Raw genomic sequence first — 17,538 nt, 5'->3', positions numbered from 1 at the left:
ATTTTCACAAGGGCTCCACTGATGTTATTTTGATTGTGACGCCACATTAAGAGCTCTTGAAATTACTTTCAACAGCTCTCAATGTGGTGTCACACAAGGCAAATTATTATAATGTTTAAACTGGGAACTTTTTGTGTTAATGTGATCTTAATTTTTAAGGGAGAAATGATGAAAGGAGGAAGTACTTGGACTAAAACACCTGCTAACAGAGGAGCTGCTTAAAATAAAGAAACTGTGTGCCATACCATACATGTCCATCACTGGACTGGGCTGTAATATTACATTTGATGTGATCCAGTTTAACGCATTTTCAAATAATTAACATGTGCATACATAATGCCCTTTCCAAATGAACAGATTACACAATCAAAGATGGTCCGAGGACAGAGCTTTGAGGAACACCGCATTTATCAGCCTGGAAAACTAGCCTTCGCTAAATGTCTATTTGTATAAAGCACCAAATTACTTTTTTTTAATCCTCTTTCTTTTTGATAACATTAAAACATCTTTTTTTTTTTTTTTATTTGGTCTGATTCTTTTTGCACAAAGGAGATACACACAATCTGGCCAAGTTCAAACACTTTAGATCAGGAATTCAATATCTGAGTGGTGTGTGCATCAAAATAATATCACAATAATACATAAATATTGTCTTTAAACGGGAAAAAAACAAACCTTCACAACCCGCAAAATCTTAGAGGAGGAGAAATTAGACTCCGGCAGCCAGTTGCGACAAAACTCAAAGTCAAGAAAAATTATTACTAAGAGCTTTCTTAACTTTAGAGGTTTGTTTCCAACTGATCACTGAGCCTGTAGATACATAAGCCCTCTGTCTCTGAGCATCTATCTACATGATCTCATCTATTTAAGTTGTGTGATGAGGCTCTTTGAAACCGAGCTCAGTGAATTGGAAAACACTGCCCCCTGTGGACCATCTGACACCAGTCTAGGCATTATCATGTAATTAGAATATGGGAAAGACAATCAAGACCTTGAGAGACAATTGACTTGGTGGGTATGCGGTCAGATTTTTGGCCTATAGTGAGGTAATAAACTTTGCCAAGAACATACCCAGGTCACTATTTCACCCTTAATCAAAAATAATAAATTATATTTTGCATTAAAAACTAAGCTTATTATTTTTATTTTTTTAGAACAAGTTTTTTTTTTTTTTTTTTGCATTGCATTGCAATTGCATTGCATTACTTTCCTGACAATTCAAGCACACCTGACCACTCTTTACAATAAAGCCAAAACACCATTGAGAAACAAGAAAAAACATTAAGATGCAATTGCATTAATGAGAAATGTTTGACGAAAATGATGCAGAAAATAATTATCTACATAAGCTTCATTTTCTTAATGCAAAAAAAATTTTGGTAAACCTTGAAGCCTTTATTAACAATGCATTATAAAAGTATTTATAATGTACGTTATAATGGATTTTACCTTTTCATAAATAATTGTAAACAAAGTTAAAATGCATTATAATATTTACAAATTCATTGTTACATCTGAAATTAGTTTGTCGTGTTTTAATCCATGTGTTTACATTTTTTAAAGGTGTAACAGTGAATAGATAAGTATTATAATGTATTGCAATTGTGGTTACAATTATTGATGAGAACAAACAATGTATTATAAGGTGCATTACAAGGCATAATTAAAGCATTACAATAATACTTATTAAATAATTTTATAATGCATAATATTTAAAGGCTTTAAGTAAAGTTTTACCACTTGTTCTTTTCTTATATTTCTTATTTTCAAAAGGCCTTGGGTGAGAAAAGAATAACCTTTATGCAAGGGAAAAAGTCAAAGACCATAAAGACTTGTCCTGTCTCCAGCCATATAATGTGCCAAGAAATGCTGTACAAGGTTACAGGGGAATTTTTTTCTATAATAAACTCAACAGACCAGCCAACCACCATCAAACACAGAGCCTTCATTAGAAAAAAGAAAGAAAAAAAAGAAAAGAAAAAAAAGATGAAAATTGTAAAAAATATTTTTTTTTTTACAAAGGTATAATTTAGTTTTTTTTTTTAAACAATGAATAGCAGCAATTTTTAAATATTAAAATCTTTTATCTGAGACTACAAAACAAAAAACAAACAAAATAAAATACCTGAGGATGACTGCAACTACACCTTGACTCGGAGACAACTCGTGCTTTAGCTCTAATCTGTTCATATTTTGTCTCATACACTGCTTTTCAACTCAGTCACTCTTATGAGATGTGTTTAAACTCAAATAGCATGACATGACTACACACATCGCACTGGTCATGGGGTGGTGGGGGGATATGTTGAGAGTCTTGGTACCTTTAGCATTCAAGGTTTTGATATTAATTCTGATATCTGTACATGATTTGTTTCAACGTTGGTCAGAATAGTTTTTTTTCCCAAGAATCTCTCATCTTAGTTTTCCAAATATTACAGAACGGGAGCATTTTTTTCCACTTGTGCGTCTAACAGGATTGACACAGATTCACTCAATGTGCTTTCACTGTGAGCTTGCTGGGACAAAAAAAATTCTCCCCTAAAAATCCACACGAAAAATTACTTTTAAACACACGCACGCACACGCTGTTAGTCATTAGGCTTGATTGTACACTAAACTTCACATGAACCCAGGCTGTGGCCAACTCAATGCAGGTTTCCATTAAATTACACGACAGAAATCCTCAGAGGATGACATAGAGGCTTGCGCCGACATCATGTGACCTGTCCTCTCCAGGATGTGGGCTGTACAGTTAAAGTCCATTGTAGTGGGGACCCCAGCGCTTGTTGATGTGGTCGAAGGTGTGTGACACCCACTGCTGCTCCAGGACGCGGTATCTCTCCTCACATAAATACAGAGGCTTTCCTCGACTACAGAACAGAAAAGATCAGGAGGTTACAGCAGGAAAGGTAAACCGTTTCTCTACAAAAGACACACTTCAAAAAGGTTTAGGCAGGGCTTTAAACTCACATAAAAGAGTACTTGAGCAGGGCCAGAAATAAACAGAGGCTTGGGGCAAAAATGTCACCAAAATAAACAAAAATGCCCCCCAAATTCAAAATAAGGGGGCAAAAAAAATGCCCCTGTACAATTAAACTAATTATATTTACAGCAATCGCTGTGAGCGAAAAATGCTGACTTTGAGGAATTACATTTAGATTTGCTCACGTTGCATCAGATTCCTTTATACGTGTTTTTTTACGCAGCATTATAACAAAGTACGTTTCTGTGGAGCTTATGAATTTAATGGCCAATCAGAGGCATTCAGATTAAACACATCTGAAAATGGCGTTCTCATTTTGTTCAGTGCACATGCCCTCTGAATGAATTCTGCACTCTGTGAATTTTCTCATCATTAACAACAAAGAGCAGATGCATTAAATAAGAAATTAATTTTGCTTCAGTGATTGAGTGAACGAGAATTTTTGTACATAATCCAGTTTTATGTATTTTCAAATAATTAACGTGCATACATGATGCCTTCTCCAAAGTATAATGTGATCATAATGTGACCCTGGATGACAAAACCAGTCACATGTCGCACGGGTATATTTGTGGCAATAGCCAACAATACATTTTATGGGTCAAAATTATCGATTTTTCTTTAATGCCAAAAATCATGAGGATATTAAGTAAAGATCATGTTCCATGAAGATATTTAGTAAATTTTCAACTGTAAATATATAAAACATTTTTTTTTGTGAGGGGATGCAGCACAATCGCGAACATAAATGGTCAACTTTAAAGGCGGTTTTCTCAATGTTTAGATTTTTTTGCGCCCTCAGATTACAGATTTTCCTTAGTTGTATCTCTGCCAAATATTGTCCTATCCTAACAAACCATACATCAATGGAAAGCTTATTTATTCAGCTTGCAGATTATGTATACATTTCAATTTTAAAAAATGACCCATATGACTGGTTTTGTGGTGCAGGATCACATATTACACAATCAAAGATGGTCCAAGGACAGAGCTTTGAGGAACACCACATTTATCAGACTGGAAAAACACGCTGAACTGAAGTCATGGACTACTTTTGAGTGTTCTTTGCTCCATTTCTGTGTTTTCCTTATGTGGCAATGCAGAAGTAAGCTATTTTCTGTGATTCTGTGGGTAACTTCAGATTCATTAGCCGTTATAGTAAATAACTGGAAATAATAACAAAATGCAGTAAATTGTACAATACAAACCAGTGTGTTTATGATTACAATAATAAATTAAAATAATATGATAACAAACAATAGTTTGCAATATCAAGCAGCATAACGGACAGCTAAAATAACTGAAAGCGGATGAGAACGGAAGCCTCGACACAATGAAGTTATAATAGCCGTGCCCGCTCTTACGCTAAGAATAAGGTGAACAGAATTTATTCACAGTTTGTTTTTCCTGATACTAAAATAACCAATGCAAAGTTTTGATTTTGAATGCATAAAACCAATAAACTATTCAAAAACAGTTCTTAGCTTGTTTTGTCTTTCTAGCCAGAATATGATGTGCCGCTTCGCAACTTTTTTCTTATGTATTCTATTAATTGACATATTTAGAATCATTATTACAAAATTGAGGGAAATAATCAACAATGATTTTGTCATTAAATTGCAGCCCTATCCTGTAATGAGTTCCAGTTTTTTACTGTTATAATTTATATACTTTTTGTAGGCTATTTACATTATGCAAAACTTGTAAACATTACAATTGCTGTGTACAAATGTACAATTGTGTACTTATGTTCACCAATGCTGCATTTATTTCATCAAAAAAGTAGTCGAGTAATACTGTGAAATTTCATTACAATTTAAAATTTGTTTTTCTATTTTAATACAATTAAAAATTATTTATTTATTAATGTGATGTAAAGCTGAATTTTCAGCTTCAGTGTCACATGATTGTTCAGAAATCATTCATGCTGATTTGCTGCACAAGAAACATTTATTAGTATTATTATTATCGATGTTTTTTCTGCTTAACATTTTTGTGGAAACAATGATACCGATAGATAGAAATAAACACTTTTATTCATCAAGGACACATTAAATTGATAAACAGTGAGAGTGAATACTTTTTATAATGTTCCAAGATTTCTATTTAATAAATGCTTTAATAAATTCAAAAAAATATTTTATTAAATGAAAATAAATGCTGTTCAATGAACTTTCCATTCATCATCTAAGACTACTGAAAAAAAAAGTAGCACCACTTCCATGAAAAATATTAAGCAGCACAACTGCTTTCAACATTAATAATGATAAAAAAAAAAAATCTTGAGTACCAAATCATAAAATATAATATAAAAATAAAAACATTAGAATGATTTCTGAAGGATCATATGACATTGAAGACTGGAGTAATGATGCATATTAAAATGTATGAAAATAGAAAACAATTATTTTTGTTTGTAATAATATTTTTGAATAAATAAATGCAGCCTTGGTGAGCAGAAGACACTTCTTTCAAAAAAAAAAAAAACATATTAAAAAAAAACATTAAAAAAGATTTAATGGTTCCAAACTTTTGGCAGGTACTGTATATTTATGCCACCTTTGAGCAGTATTAAACAAGTAAACAAACACAAATGCCATGTCAGATGCTACTTCTGTTCTACCTTTGTAGTGTAAAGATGGCTTTTGTTGATGTTAATAAGTCTATAGTATATAGCCTATTTTGTTTTTTGTTAACAGCCTATAGTATTTTGATTGAAGTAACTGGTTAAATGTTAGTATCTGACATGAAAGACAACACAGATAAAATAAATATGTTAATTCTTAAAATTGCCCTTACAAATAATGATAAAACAACCCTGGAAATCAATTCCAGGGGCCAGATATTGCCCCTTAATGGAAAATTAAGACCATCAGAATGAAATCTAAATGCAATATCTGTCCAACAGAGCAGCAAAAGGTTTACCGTAGGTCTCTGTCCTCCTCTCCATGAGCGTCCAGATACACAGACCCCCACAGACAGAAGCGATGCCCTCGGATGATAATGATGACCGAGGCGTTTACCAGGAGGAAGATACTAGTCGCTGCTCCACAGTGCTGGGAGTGCTTTGGATAAAAAAAAATAATATATATATATAATTATAATCAGCATCATCAGTGTTAGGACCATTCAAACTGAGCTTTCAGCGTTTGCTGCACACTCACCAGCACACACTCACACACGCCCTGCTGTTTACAGCAGTGCCCCTTCAGACAGACGAAGGCGCCGCACACCAGGCAGAGCGCGGGGTCTTTGGGGGTTTTCCCACAGCTGGTGCAGGACTTCCTGTGGTAGAACTGGAAGATGGTGTTGTAATTGTCTGGGAGGTGCAGGAGGCGAGGGGCGGCCCACTGCGGATCCTGAACCAACAGAGACTGAAGAGAGACCAGCTTTCATTAAAGGTGCTGTATGTAACTTTTTCACTCTACCAAAGCATAAAAATACCATAATATGTTTGCAGATATTGAGGAAACATGCTAAGTTCACATACTCGTTTCTCTGAAAAACACTTCTACAGCCAGTTATTTTACTTTGAAATGTGTGTTTCCAGGCTGGAATGTTTGTTATTGTTTTGGTCTGTGATACTGCACGTTGCCAATTTGCCAATTTTCATTGTCCATTGCGCTCGTTCCTGTTGCGCGTGCTCAAACTGGCAACCCATGTGAGCGCCGTCCAGTCTGAGGAGCAGGAGAAACGGTGATCTCCGATATCTTGAATTCGACTGCAGTACCTATTTCGACCACTAGTTGTCATTCTTACATACTGCACCTTTAAAGCTATGGATCTTGCAGGATGTTTTAATGGTACACAGACCTCTTACATTTCAAAAGACCAAGGCAAATTTGATTTCTCATGTCATGGCCCCTTTAATTTGTATTTGAGTCTTATTGGTTCAAAACCCTGCTCAGCAATCTTGAATATCAAAGATGATGTTATTGAAGCTGGTTACGCTTGGTTAGGTCACAGTGGTTAACAGTAATAAAAAAAACCAAAAAAAAAACCACATTAAATAAAACAGGGTTACAAAGAATCAAGACACAAACAGACACTGACCACAGACTGTTGGGAGGGTGTATTGGACAGAGCGATGACCTCTGAACACCACTGGCTAATCAGATCGAAAGCATTGAAGTTCCAGTCCAGACACGCTGCGCTGCTCATGGATACACTGGACTGAACAGAACCGGTCAAACTCAGACACCCGGTCAGCAGAGAAAACTCCTCCTCCACCTGTGACGAGAGACAGCCGTGTGTGAGAACCTATTTAACCATATTCTGGGAAGTGAGCTTTGAAAAACAGTATAAATATAAATAAATATTTTTCCTCTTAGGGTGTGAGAGTTAGGTTATGGCATTTATAACTAGCTGTAGAAGTCTATGTAATGTCCCCATCTAGAGAGTGATGTAAATGTGTGTGTGTGTACCTGGCATCCGGGTAAGCTGTCTCCATACAAGTGGTGTTGCAGTAAACAGGACAGTCTCAGGAAGGGCAGACAGAACTGCTGTAGGGTGAACTCAATGGACTGAGGAGACCACACACTGGAGCTCAACTACACAGAGAAGACATCATTAATCACAGCTCATTCCCTGGTGATAACACAACATCTTCCTCAGAGATGATTTGCTTTGAAAGAACAAGCTTTAGGCTCATATAACAGTGAGCTGCAGATTCCTATACAGTATAATAGATTATTACTCTTCTATGGCTAATTCTCATGAAATTGTGTTTTCTAAATAAAAATTCTATGTATAGATGATACACTGTTGTTCCAATTTTTTGGTTTTCACAAAAAAAAAAAACACACAACAGTCTGGAACATTGATAATAATCAGAAATGTGTCTTGAGCATCAAATCAGCATATTCAAATGATTTCTGAAGGATCATGTGACACTGAAGATGCTGCTTTGTCAAAACAACAAGAAAATAGTGAATAGATGTACTAGTCCATGACAAATGTGCAAGATATGTTCAACAATGGGTCTTTGGATACTCGTTTACACTTTTCTTCACTAAAAAGGATCTGAACCTGCTGTTCTCTGAACTACATATTCTCATTATTACTACTGATGCTGAATTTGTAAGTTAATGACTTTAATGATACATTTTGTCCAATAAATTTTGCATAATGGTAGTATAGTCAGACTTGTAACCCGCACTAACTTGGATGGGTTAAATGCAGAGGACACATTCTGAGTACTTGTCCTTCACATGACACTTTCACTTTCAGTGCTGTGCGGTCCTTTCGTGATGTTGAAGAGGACTCACCACGAATGCTTCCTCAGAGTTGGTGTCGTACACATCTTTGGCCTTCGTCAGCTCGGAGATCACGTGACCCAGGAGCGACTCCCATGATTTGTCAGAGTTTGGTGTGTTCTGTGTATTGAAACAGCATTGAAAGTTATAAACTAAAGCAAAGAAAAAAGTGCTTTTTACTCCCTCCAGACTGGGATCACTGTCATTGATCAAACTGGATTGATATAATGCATATTGGCTGTTTCAAAACCTAGTGCACTGACTATCTAGACAACATTATTGGCCATCACAAATGGATTAAATGCACCAATAATACCCAATACTGCAGTCTAAGAAGGAACTTGCTCGGTTTTGAAACACTGTGTGTTGTTTTAAACGTAGTCAGCAATATGCAAAAGCAATAGAAGTTTCAGACAGAGAAATGTGAATTAAAGCGGTCTGACTGATGACATGAAACTTCACCTTAGTCCATTTATTTCTCATAAAGCCCATCTACACCAAAAATAGACATTTAATGGAAGGCAGAACCATTGCTAATGATCTCTTCTGTGCTAATGAAAACCTCAGAGCGATTTATCTGAAGGATTTCCTGTAGTAGCTCCTCGCTCTGGGTTTTCTGAAGATTACTGCCATCACCCCTTAAACAGGATTGAGGGCCAAGAACACATCATTTCTCTTAATAAAATTAGCTTATCGTAAGGGTCTTAAAGATAGTTCACCCAAAAATGCAAATTCTGTCATCATTTACTCACCCTCATGTCGTTCCAAACCTGTAAGACTTTCGTTCATCTTCGGTACATAAATGAAGATCTTTTTAATGAAATCTGAGAGATTTCTGTCCCTCCATTGACAGCTATGCATTGACTACTATTTGAAGCTTCAAAAAGTTTTCGTTTTCCAAATTTTCTGAAGAGACTTGATCGCTTTATATGATGAACAGATTTAATTCAGGCTTTTATTCACATATAAACATTCATCAACTCACACATCAGTTGTGGTAAACGGAAGCTCAAGCTTGTTTTTTCAATTTCTCATCTTCTACTGTTATTTTAGTGTTTCAACATAACAACCTGATACAATGGTTGTACTTTCAGACTTCTGTGCAATGATTAACTATGATGAACTGCATTTGAAGTCTTTTTTTTTTTTTTTTAATCATAAAGGGACATTTGGTCTGTCATTTTGTTTGACGGGCACACCAGCCCTTGAAAAGCGGTAGGCGTGGTAATCAATCATGAAAGTCAATTGGCTGGCGTATGCCTAAGAAAGCTTTTTGATTGGTGTTTGGCTGAGATGGCTGTGATGTTAGGCTCATTGGTCTCACCTTCTTGGCAGCTCCTGTGTTGCTCCAGGCGAGTCTCTCCTCACGGCTGAATCTGATGGACAGAGCGGCCAGAGCCTGTGTGAACTGCAGACTGTACAACACCTTCACCACACACGTGAAGTGCTCTGCACACAAACACAACATGCTTATCATCAACACAAGATGTAGTCTCTTATGAAATTAAAACAGATTTTCATTTTAATAAATGTTGTGGTCATACTGTGCCTTATTCATCATGATGAAAGAAAAACATTTTATTTCACTCATATTCCATAAGATTATGACTGTTGCACATTCTAGGTAAATATTTTATCACTTAAAAGGTTAGTTCACCCAATATCTTCATTTGTGTTCCAAAGATGAACGAAAGTCTAACTGGTTTGGAACGAAATGAGGTTGAGTAATTGAACTAATACCATTAAAGACTTCCCTGGGAATTGAACCCACAATCTTGCTGTTGTCTTGCTCTACTGTTCAAGCAACAGGAACGCTAATGTAATTTATTTAAACAAATGTAACTTTGAGAACTTAATGTTTTTAACCCACGCCACAATGTTAGGTTACCAAATCTAATTTACCTGGAAAAGTGGTATTAAATCTTGTGTTATCTGAGACACAGTTAATGAAACTGCTTCATAAAAAAAAAAGACAGCATATTTAACATGGCGAGTCAATATGAAGTATATTGACATATGTGCTATATGACAGTGACATACAGCAAAAATGAAATTTCTGTCATTAATCACCCTCATGTTGTTCCAAACCTGTAAGACTTTCGTTCATCTTCGGAACACAAATGAAGAACTTTTTGATTAAATCCGAGAGATTTCTGTCCCTCCATTGACAGCTATGCAAATACCACTTTGACGCTTCAAAAAGTTCATAAAGAGATCGTAACACTAAATGAATTGAGCGGTTCAGTCCAAATTTTCTAAAGAGACTCGATCACTTTATGATGAACAGATTTAGTTTAGGCTATTATTCACATAAACATTCATCAACTCACACATCAGTTGTGGTAAACGGAAGCTCAAGCATGTTCACTTGAGGTGCGAGAACCAATGAGGTTCATTCTCGTAAAGATTGGGGTATATATCAATTTAAATGAACTGTTTCCTATTTTGATATACAGTATATTTTAAAATGTTATTTGTTACAGTGATCAAAAGCTGAATTTTCAGCATCATTACTCCAGTCTTCAGTGTCACATGATCCCTCAGAAATCATTCTAATATGCTGATTTGATGTTCAAGAAACATTTATTGTTATTATCAATGTTGAAAACGGTTGTGCTTTGAACAGTAGTGTACATTGAAAATGCATCGTTCAATATATTTCCAGTGGACAAGAACGAAGATATGAAAATTAAATGTGACCTGAGACCTTGAGACAATAGGACAATTTAAATTGGACAGGACTTCTGTTCCTCACAAATTATGTTCATACACTAATTACAGTAGATAGGATATTTGTAAAGTCTATGGATAAATGTGGGGCAATAACTATAATATCATTCTATCAATTCTTAAACTTTTACTTTGGTCCCCCCAAACTGTAAAAACGTCAGTTACATCCTTCAATAAAAGCATCTGTTCCAATAACAAGATGCACAGAGAGACATCCACTCAAACAGCTCTATAGACAGCAGAGCTTTCAAGAGAATCATGGGTCTTTTGTTAAGACACAAAAATCAATCATGTGACTGTGTACAGAAAAAGGACATCTGATTTTTTTTTTGGAGAGGGTAATTAGCCCTTGTTCACGTAGCAGGTGTTAAGACCGGTTGTGAGATGAAAAGCCACACACTCGCACACACAGACAATGACACTCCATTAACATCCTCACCAGAGACAGACATCACACACACACACACACACACACACGTTTCTTTGTGATAGCACTAAACTACTCTCTAACACATTCACAGCCTGTTTCGGTTCTAATACGAGCTTTGTCTTGTGTCTTCAGACTGATGGACCCGAATCGATCTTCTGCTCACAATGACAAAACACATGATGCTTATTTGAGTCAATCAATAATTAGTGATTAACCAAGACACTCCTGGCCCATCTAAAGACTAAACTCACAAGTGAAGGGTAGGGTGTGTGAGGGGAAAGAGGAAGATTTTTTTTTTTAAGTGCAGTACATCTACTGTAGCAGAGAGCATCATGGTAATTTGCTCTCATGTGTTTTCTGCTGGTTGGCCTTGTGCATCACAACTGTCAACATTTTAGGAGTGTGTGAGTGGAGTTTCAGATAAAAATGCATAGAAGCACTTTGCAGGAGGGAATAAAACAATATGATAAAAACAAAACTTTAAAAATCTGTTCAAATAACTGCATTCGTTTTTTGTTCCTTGCCATTGTTGCCTCTAGCTTGCTTATATGGCATTAAAGAATTATGTGCTGACCTTCTAGAAGCTCCCTGTTTAAACTACATATATAAATATTTCCACTAATACTTTTTGATTACCACTTACTCTCGCCAACATTTAAATATCTTAATAGAACAATACCAACCAATATTTAAAGGGGTCATGAATTGAGAAATCAAAGTTTACTTGAACTTTTGACATATATAATGACATATATGTCATTATACTATAAGAATATCCTTTTAAGTTTCGGACTGAAAACTTCCTTGTAAGTCTAAAAACAGCTTTTACTGTAACCAAGCCCAGAGAACGACTCATTGTGGAATATGCCCATCTATAGATCTATGAAGAAAATCATCATTGCAACATTTGCCCCCGCCCACTGGTGTGCGTGTTATCCCCCTTTTCCACCAAAAAAGAACTGGTTTGGAACTGGTGCTGGTTCAAAGTTGGTTCATTTTGCGAACCTTCTCAGAACCTGTTTGTTTTTCCACTGACTAGAGAGCCCAGCAAACGACGTCGTTAGGTCACTGTGTACGTTGCCATACATTGTCTTAGCTTTCCCAACTTCAAGCATAACAATTACAATGTTGGACTACGTCGTCTTTCTGCAAATGTTTCTCCTGGCTTCGCAAACCTATATTGGGGTCAGAAGAACACGTTTAGAACACATTTGTGCTGCTCGTCTGGATTACTATAGACGGAGGTTTCGTTCGAGAAGTAGTTCGACAGTAACCCCGCCCCCAGCCCCAGACGTAAGCATGACGTGGTAAAAGAACGGTTCTAGTCCAGCAAAGAGTCATTGCCGCTTTGGAACCAACTTTCCAGGGCGAGAACTGGTTATTTGGCTGTCGAAACACAAAGAACTGGTTCGCGAGTAGGCACCGGCTCCGGTGTATTAGTGCGATGACGAGGAGAGAAGAGCGATACAGGATCACTGGACCAAAAATAACATTACCCTTTAAAGGATCCTAACGGAATGTGGTTATTTATTTTCAACAATGTGAATGTCTCAGTTGAGCATTATTTATTTGTATTCGGTACAATTCACGGTGGATTATTTTGTAAATCAGTTGCAATTTCGGCGCATGTTTTGCAAACAGACTTTTACGATATGGACTCGACAGTAATGCCACGACATGTTAGTCACCGTGTTGATTCTAGTGCCTGATCTGTGGCCAGTGATTTCTGATATGTAATGATTCATGTACAGTCATATGTTCTTTGTCTATGTGTCAGTAAATCAAACCTAAACTGTCAACTTCACATTGTTTCTCTTAGTAGGATAAAAATAATCTGTTATTTAAACTGTGATTAAATTATATAAAGCGATCAAAGAACACTTCCTTTACAATTGCTAGAGCTGTAAATCAAACAGTGCGAGTTTATCGGTGACAGTTGGACTTGTGCCAAAACTCACGTAAAAATCAACTAATCTCTTATTTACATCGTGTTTGCACTGTTAGTTATGATTTAAACATTCATTAGTGTGCATTCATAGAATTGCAAAGACGAGATCACTGCATTCATGCGCTCAACATGTCTGCGATTGGCTTCAATGCTCAACACTGCAACCTTTCATGCCACCATCTAAATATAATTGTATAGATCTAAATATAATGCTATAATCAACACTTTTCATGATAAGAAAATCTTGAGAGCTATAATAGTAAAAACGAGCTAAACGTTTTTGAGAAAGATCCAAATGCAATACTTATTTCAAACGCAAAGGTGTTAGCCAATCACAGCAGTGGGCATTTACACTGAGGTCTCTCAGCAGACACGCCCCTTCAAACAGCGTTCAAATCAGAGGGCTAAAATCTGGATGGGAAAAATGCCTTTTATTTTTAAATTATGACAATTTGTAATGTAAAAATCATACTAACATTATACGTGCACCCCAGGAAACAATGCAGTTCATGACCCCTTTAAATCTCTTAACTGCCTTTAAATCTCTTAACTGCCTCTTAACTGTCCAAATCACTGTGGCAATTGTGCTAGACAACATTACTAATACAATATAGCTTGATCTAAATCTGGAGGATCACTTGTATCATCATTATACATAGTTTAAATTGCTATATTTAATTGATCTATATAAATAAAGTTCAGACGGAAACTTTTGGTTGTTGCGTTTAACTGGTTTTGTAAAAGCATGAAGCTGGTACTTTAAATCGGAATTGATTGGTAGAAATGCCTTTCCTTAATTCTAGATTTATGTACAGGTCAGGGTGTAAGACTGATTGTTTTTGATTGAACATTTTCCTTTTTAAATCACATTTTTATCATTAACTGTTAATCTTTCAGGCTTATTTGATAAATGAATCATTAAGAAGGTCTTTCATTTACTGTCTGGTATAAACATGAACAGAATTTGTGATTTCATGTTACTTTGTGTGTGTGTGTGTGTGTGTTACCTTTGCGTAAAGGCTGAGGCATGGTGAGGATGAAGATGATGAGGAGGGACGGGACATCTCTGAAGAGCATGGGCACCTCAGGACGTTCATCATCACAGAACCTGCACACAAAACACAGAATCACACAACAGTACAGCACTAAATGCTGTAGAGAATCACACAAAACACATGATATAAACATCAAATACACACAGCATTTCAAACTTGGGTGCATGAAACTATGTGATCTACAGACGAAACTATCTTGCACACACAACAGCACAACTTAAATTATGTAAAAACAGGACCATCACTGTGGGCGAATATTCATGAGGCTTCAAATTCTTTCAATACAATTTTACTGTAAATGTACAGTAGGTGGACAGGTTACATATAAAAACCCAAGACCGCAATTCAAATATAAAAGAAAACAGAACAGCAAATATTCATTTATTCACTTATATTTAAAACTATTTGTGTGGGACTGAGTGCTGTCCATTAGAGCAGAAATCTGAACCGAGCTTTTGTGCATATTGGCCCTAAATGGTGTTTGGACACTACTGCAAACACTCAAATAATTCACTCAAACACACACACACAATGACATTCAATGACTTTACTGTCCAAACACAACTCTCAGATAATCTTTTTTCTGTTTGACAAGTGATTGCGGGCAGGCAGAAACAGGGACAGCAGTGGCTTTATTCTAATTGCTGTATTAATAGCTCAGAGAATGTGCCCGAGGGTTCTAGTGACAGAGTTTTCCTTCACAAGCCCCAAACAAGGCATTTATAAATACATCTGCGTCCCCTCGGAGCCGGAGTCCAGCCCGGCTAACAGTCCTGAGAGACGCGCGGGTGAAAACCCTGTGTTACCGCCCGAACGCAGGAGAAATGAGGCCACTTAGAAAGCCGAGAGTGTTAAGTGCCTTTTAAACAGGAGACGTGATGAGCAGTAACCTCCACACAGCCATAAACCCTCGAAATAAACCGCAGCACTCAAGACATGTAGTGCTGCACACCATCATTTGCGAGATGCAGCAGTTATTGGTATCTATGGAAACCCCATTTGCTCTAATGTCCCTCTCTCTCTTTCTTTCAAAAAGATGCAGCAGCAACACCATAAAAGCCAGTGAGAAACAATAATACTTCTTTCAGGCAATTTTGTCATGTTCTTAAATAAAAAAATAAAAAAATAACATTTATAGGAAAAAAAAACCTTGTGTATATATGTAACATTATCAATATTAAGTCAAGTTTGAGTCTTTTTGACTGATTAAATAGAATAAACAATCATTTGTTTGTGAATCAGACCTCACTGGTCTCAGAATTTTGTTTTGCAATAACAAATGTAAAACTAGTGTTTTTGTAATTAATTAGAACTTTAAAATCAGTATATTTTAAAACATTCAGATACTACCATTCAAAAGTTTAGCTACTGCAATTATAGGTGTAGGTTTAATTACTGTAATTCAGTGATGAAAATCATGGACACCATTTATTTATTTATTTAAATAAAAAAATGATTAAATTCAGCACAGTAAATGCTAATGTAATGTATTGACAGTTGTACTTTACAAGTTACACACTCTGGGATTGGTGTGAAATTTTATGCAAAATTTAAATAACGTTGTCTTTTTTAATATATTTTAAAATGTAAATTATTCCTGTGATCAAAGCTGAATTTTCAGCATCATTACTCCAGTCTTCAGTGTCACATGATCCTTCAGAAATCATTCTCATATGATGATCGGATACTCAAAAAACAGTTCTTACTACTTTTATCATCAATTAAAACATTATCATCAATGTTGAAATGATTAGAACGATTCATTTATATTCTTTGATGAAAAGAAAGTTCACAAAAACAGCATTCATTTGAAATAGAAATGTTTTGTGACATTATAAATGATCAATTTAATGCATCCTTGCTGAATAACAGTCCAACATTTTGAACGGTAGCATAGGAAGACTTCAATTATTTTCCTGGCAATGCATCATGGGAGTAAGCGCTCGCACAAGTTCTTTTGTCAAAACTCCATAATTACAGTAAATTCTCTGATTGCTGGATCTCTCTGTAGGATTATGGGTAGTGCAGTTCTACAGTGTGAGTTCAGAAATGTAACATGATTTCATAAAAAGGATTGATCTCTGATCAGGATCAGTTCAGTGTGTGTGTGTGTATATATATATATATATATATATGTGTATACTTACTCAGGCTCTCTGCTGTGCGTGGTCTGTGTGAGTCTGGTCCAGGGGTTGTATGCTGAATCTATGCTGTAGAGACGCATGTGCATAGCCAGCACATGAAACAGCTGATCTGAAACAGACAGAACACACACACACACAAGTGTTAGTGTGTGTTAAAGCCTCTAGGTGTGTAGGAGGAAGTGACAGACATTAGACATCATGAAAACTTGTCCTTTTTACCCACAGATCAATGTCTTTAACACATGCTAGACAGAACATGTGTTAAAGGCATTGAACCCACCGGACACTCTCAAAGCCTGATGAACCTGCAACTTTAGCTCAGATTACAACACAAACTCTGAGGAAGAAAGACAGCATTTGTCCAAATGACTGAGGTTTCAAGGATGATGACAAGAAGAACATGTTTGTAGTCTCATTTCTGCAGTATTTATACTGCATATACACTACCGTTAAAAAGCTTGGGGTCTGTAAGCTTTAGTAAACCATTAAATGCTGTATTTATTTGATAAAAAAAAAATAAAAAAAACAGCAATTAATATTTAAAATAAATTTTCTAATGTTAAATATTTGAAAGTGTAATTTATTCCTGTGATCAAAGCTGAATTTACTCCAGTCTTCAGTGTCACATGATCCTTCAGAAATCGTTCTAATATGCTGATTTGCTGCTCAAAGAAACATTTATTTTTATTATCAATGTTGAAAACAGGCGTGCTGCTTAATATCTTTGTGGAAACCGTGATACATTTTTTTTGTGTTATCATTCTATTCCCAACATGCCTAAGATGACTGAAGCTTATGTCCGCATACACTAAAAATGGAAGTTCATAACCTACTTCTGTGAGCAGGACATCTAGTGTAGGCGAACAGATTGTCACTGCAACGTTGTGTGATTTAGACAGTAACATAAGGAACATTTACACTATTTCAGCCTTTAATTACTAATTTTTCTCCTGTGAATGCATCAAAAGAAGTGACATCTCTCTCTGACTCATT

The 17,538-nt window shown here is 36.0% G+C and overlaps 1 protein-coding gene across 4 annotated transcripts in view; it reads right to left on the bottom strand.

Moving 5' to 3' along the window:
- Positions 1-490: 490 nt before the first annotated feature.
- ubr3 (ubiquitin protein ligase E3 component n-recognin 3) overlaps positions 491-17,538 on the bottom strand; it is a gene marked incomplete at its 5' end in the record, with an annotated part of 75,668 nt that continues 58,620 nt past the window's right edge. For all 4 annotated transcript variants that reach the window (XM_081369580.1, XM_081369582.1, XM_081369581.1 and 1 more), the window contains 9 exons: positions 491-2,870; positions 5,909-6,048; positions 6,148-6,357; positions 7,037-7,213; positions 7,408-7,533; positions 8,251-8,358; positions 9,563-9,687; positions 14,354-14,454; positions 16,549-16,654. In XM_081369580.1, coding sequence (XP_081225706.1) covers positions 2,753-2,870; positions 5,909-6,048; positions 6,148-6,357; positions 7,037-7,213; positions 7,408-7,533; positions 8,251-8,358; positions 9,563-9,687; positions 14,354-14,454; positions 16,549-16,654 — 1,211 coding nt within the window. In that variant the 3' untranslated portion in view covers positions 491-2,752. The remainder of the gene's footprint in view (positions 2,871-5,908; positions 6,049-6,147; positions 6,358-7,036; positions 7,214-7,407; positions 7,534-8,250; positions 8,359-9,562; positions 9,688-14,353; positions 14,455-16,548; positions 16,655-17,538) is intronic.

This window comes from Scardinius erythrophthalmus, assembly GCF_964197995.2.
Source record: "Scardinius erythrophthalmus genome assembly, chromosome: 6".
In the NCBI taxonomy this organism is placed as follows: domain Eukaryota; kingdom Metazoa; phylum Chordata; class Actinopteri; order Cypriniformes; family Leuciscidae; genus Scardinius; species Scardinius erythrophthalmus.
The sequence above is the reverse complement of the archived record's forward strand: the minus strand, read 5'-3'. Positions and strand labels throughout refer to the sequence as shown.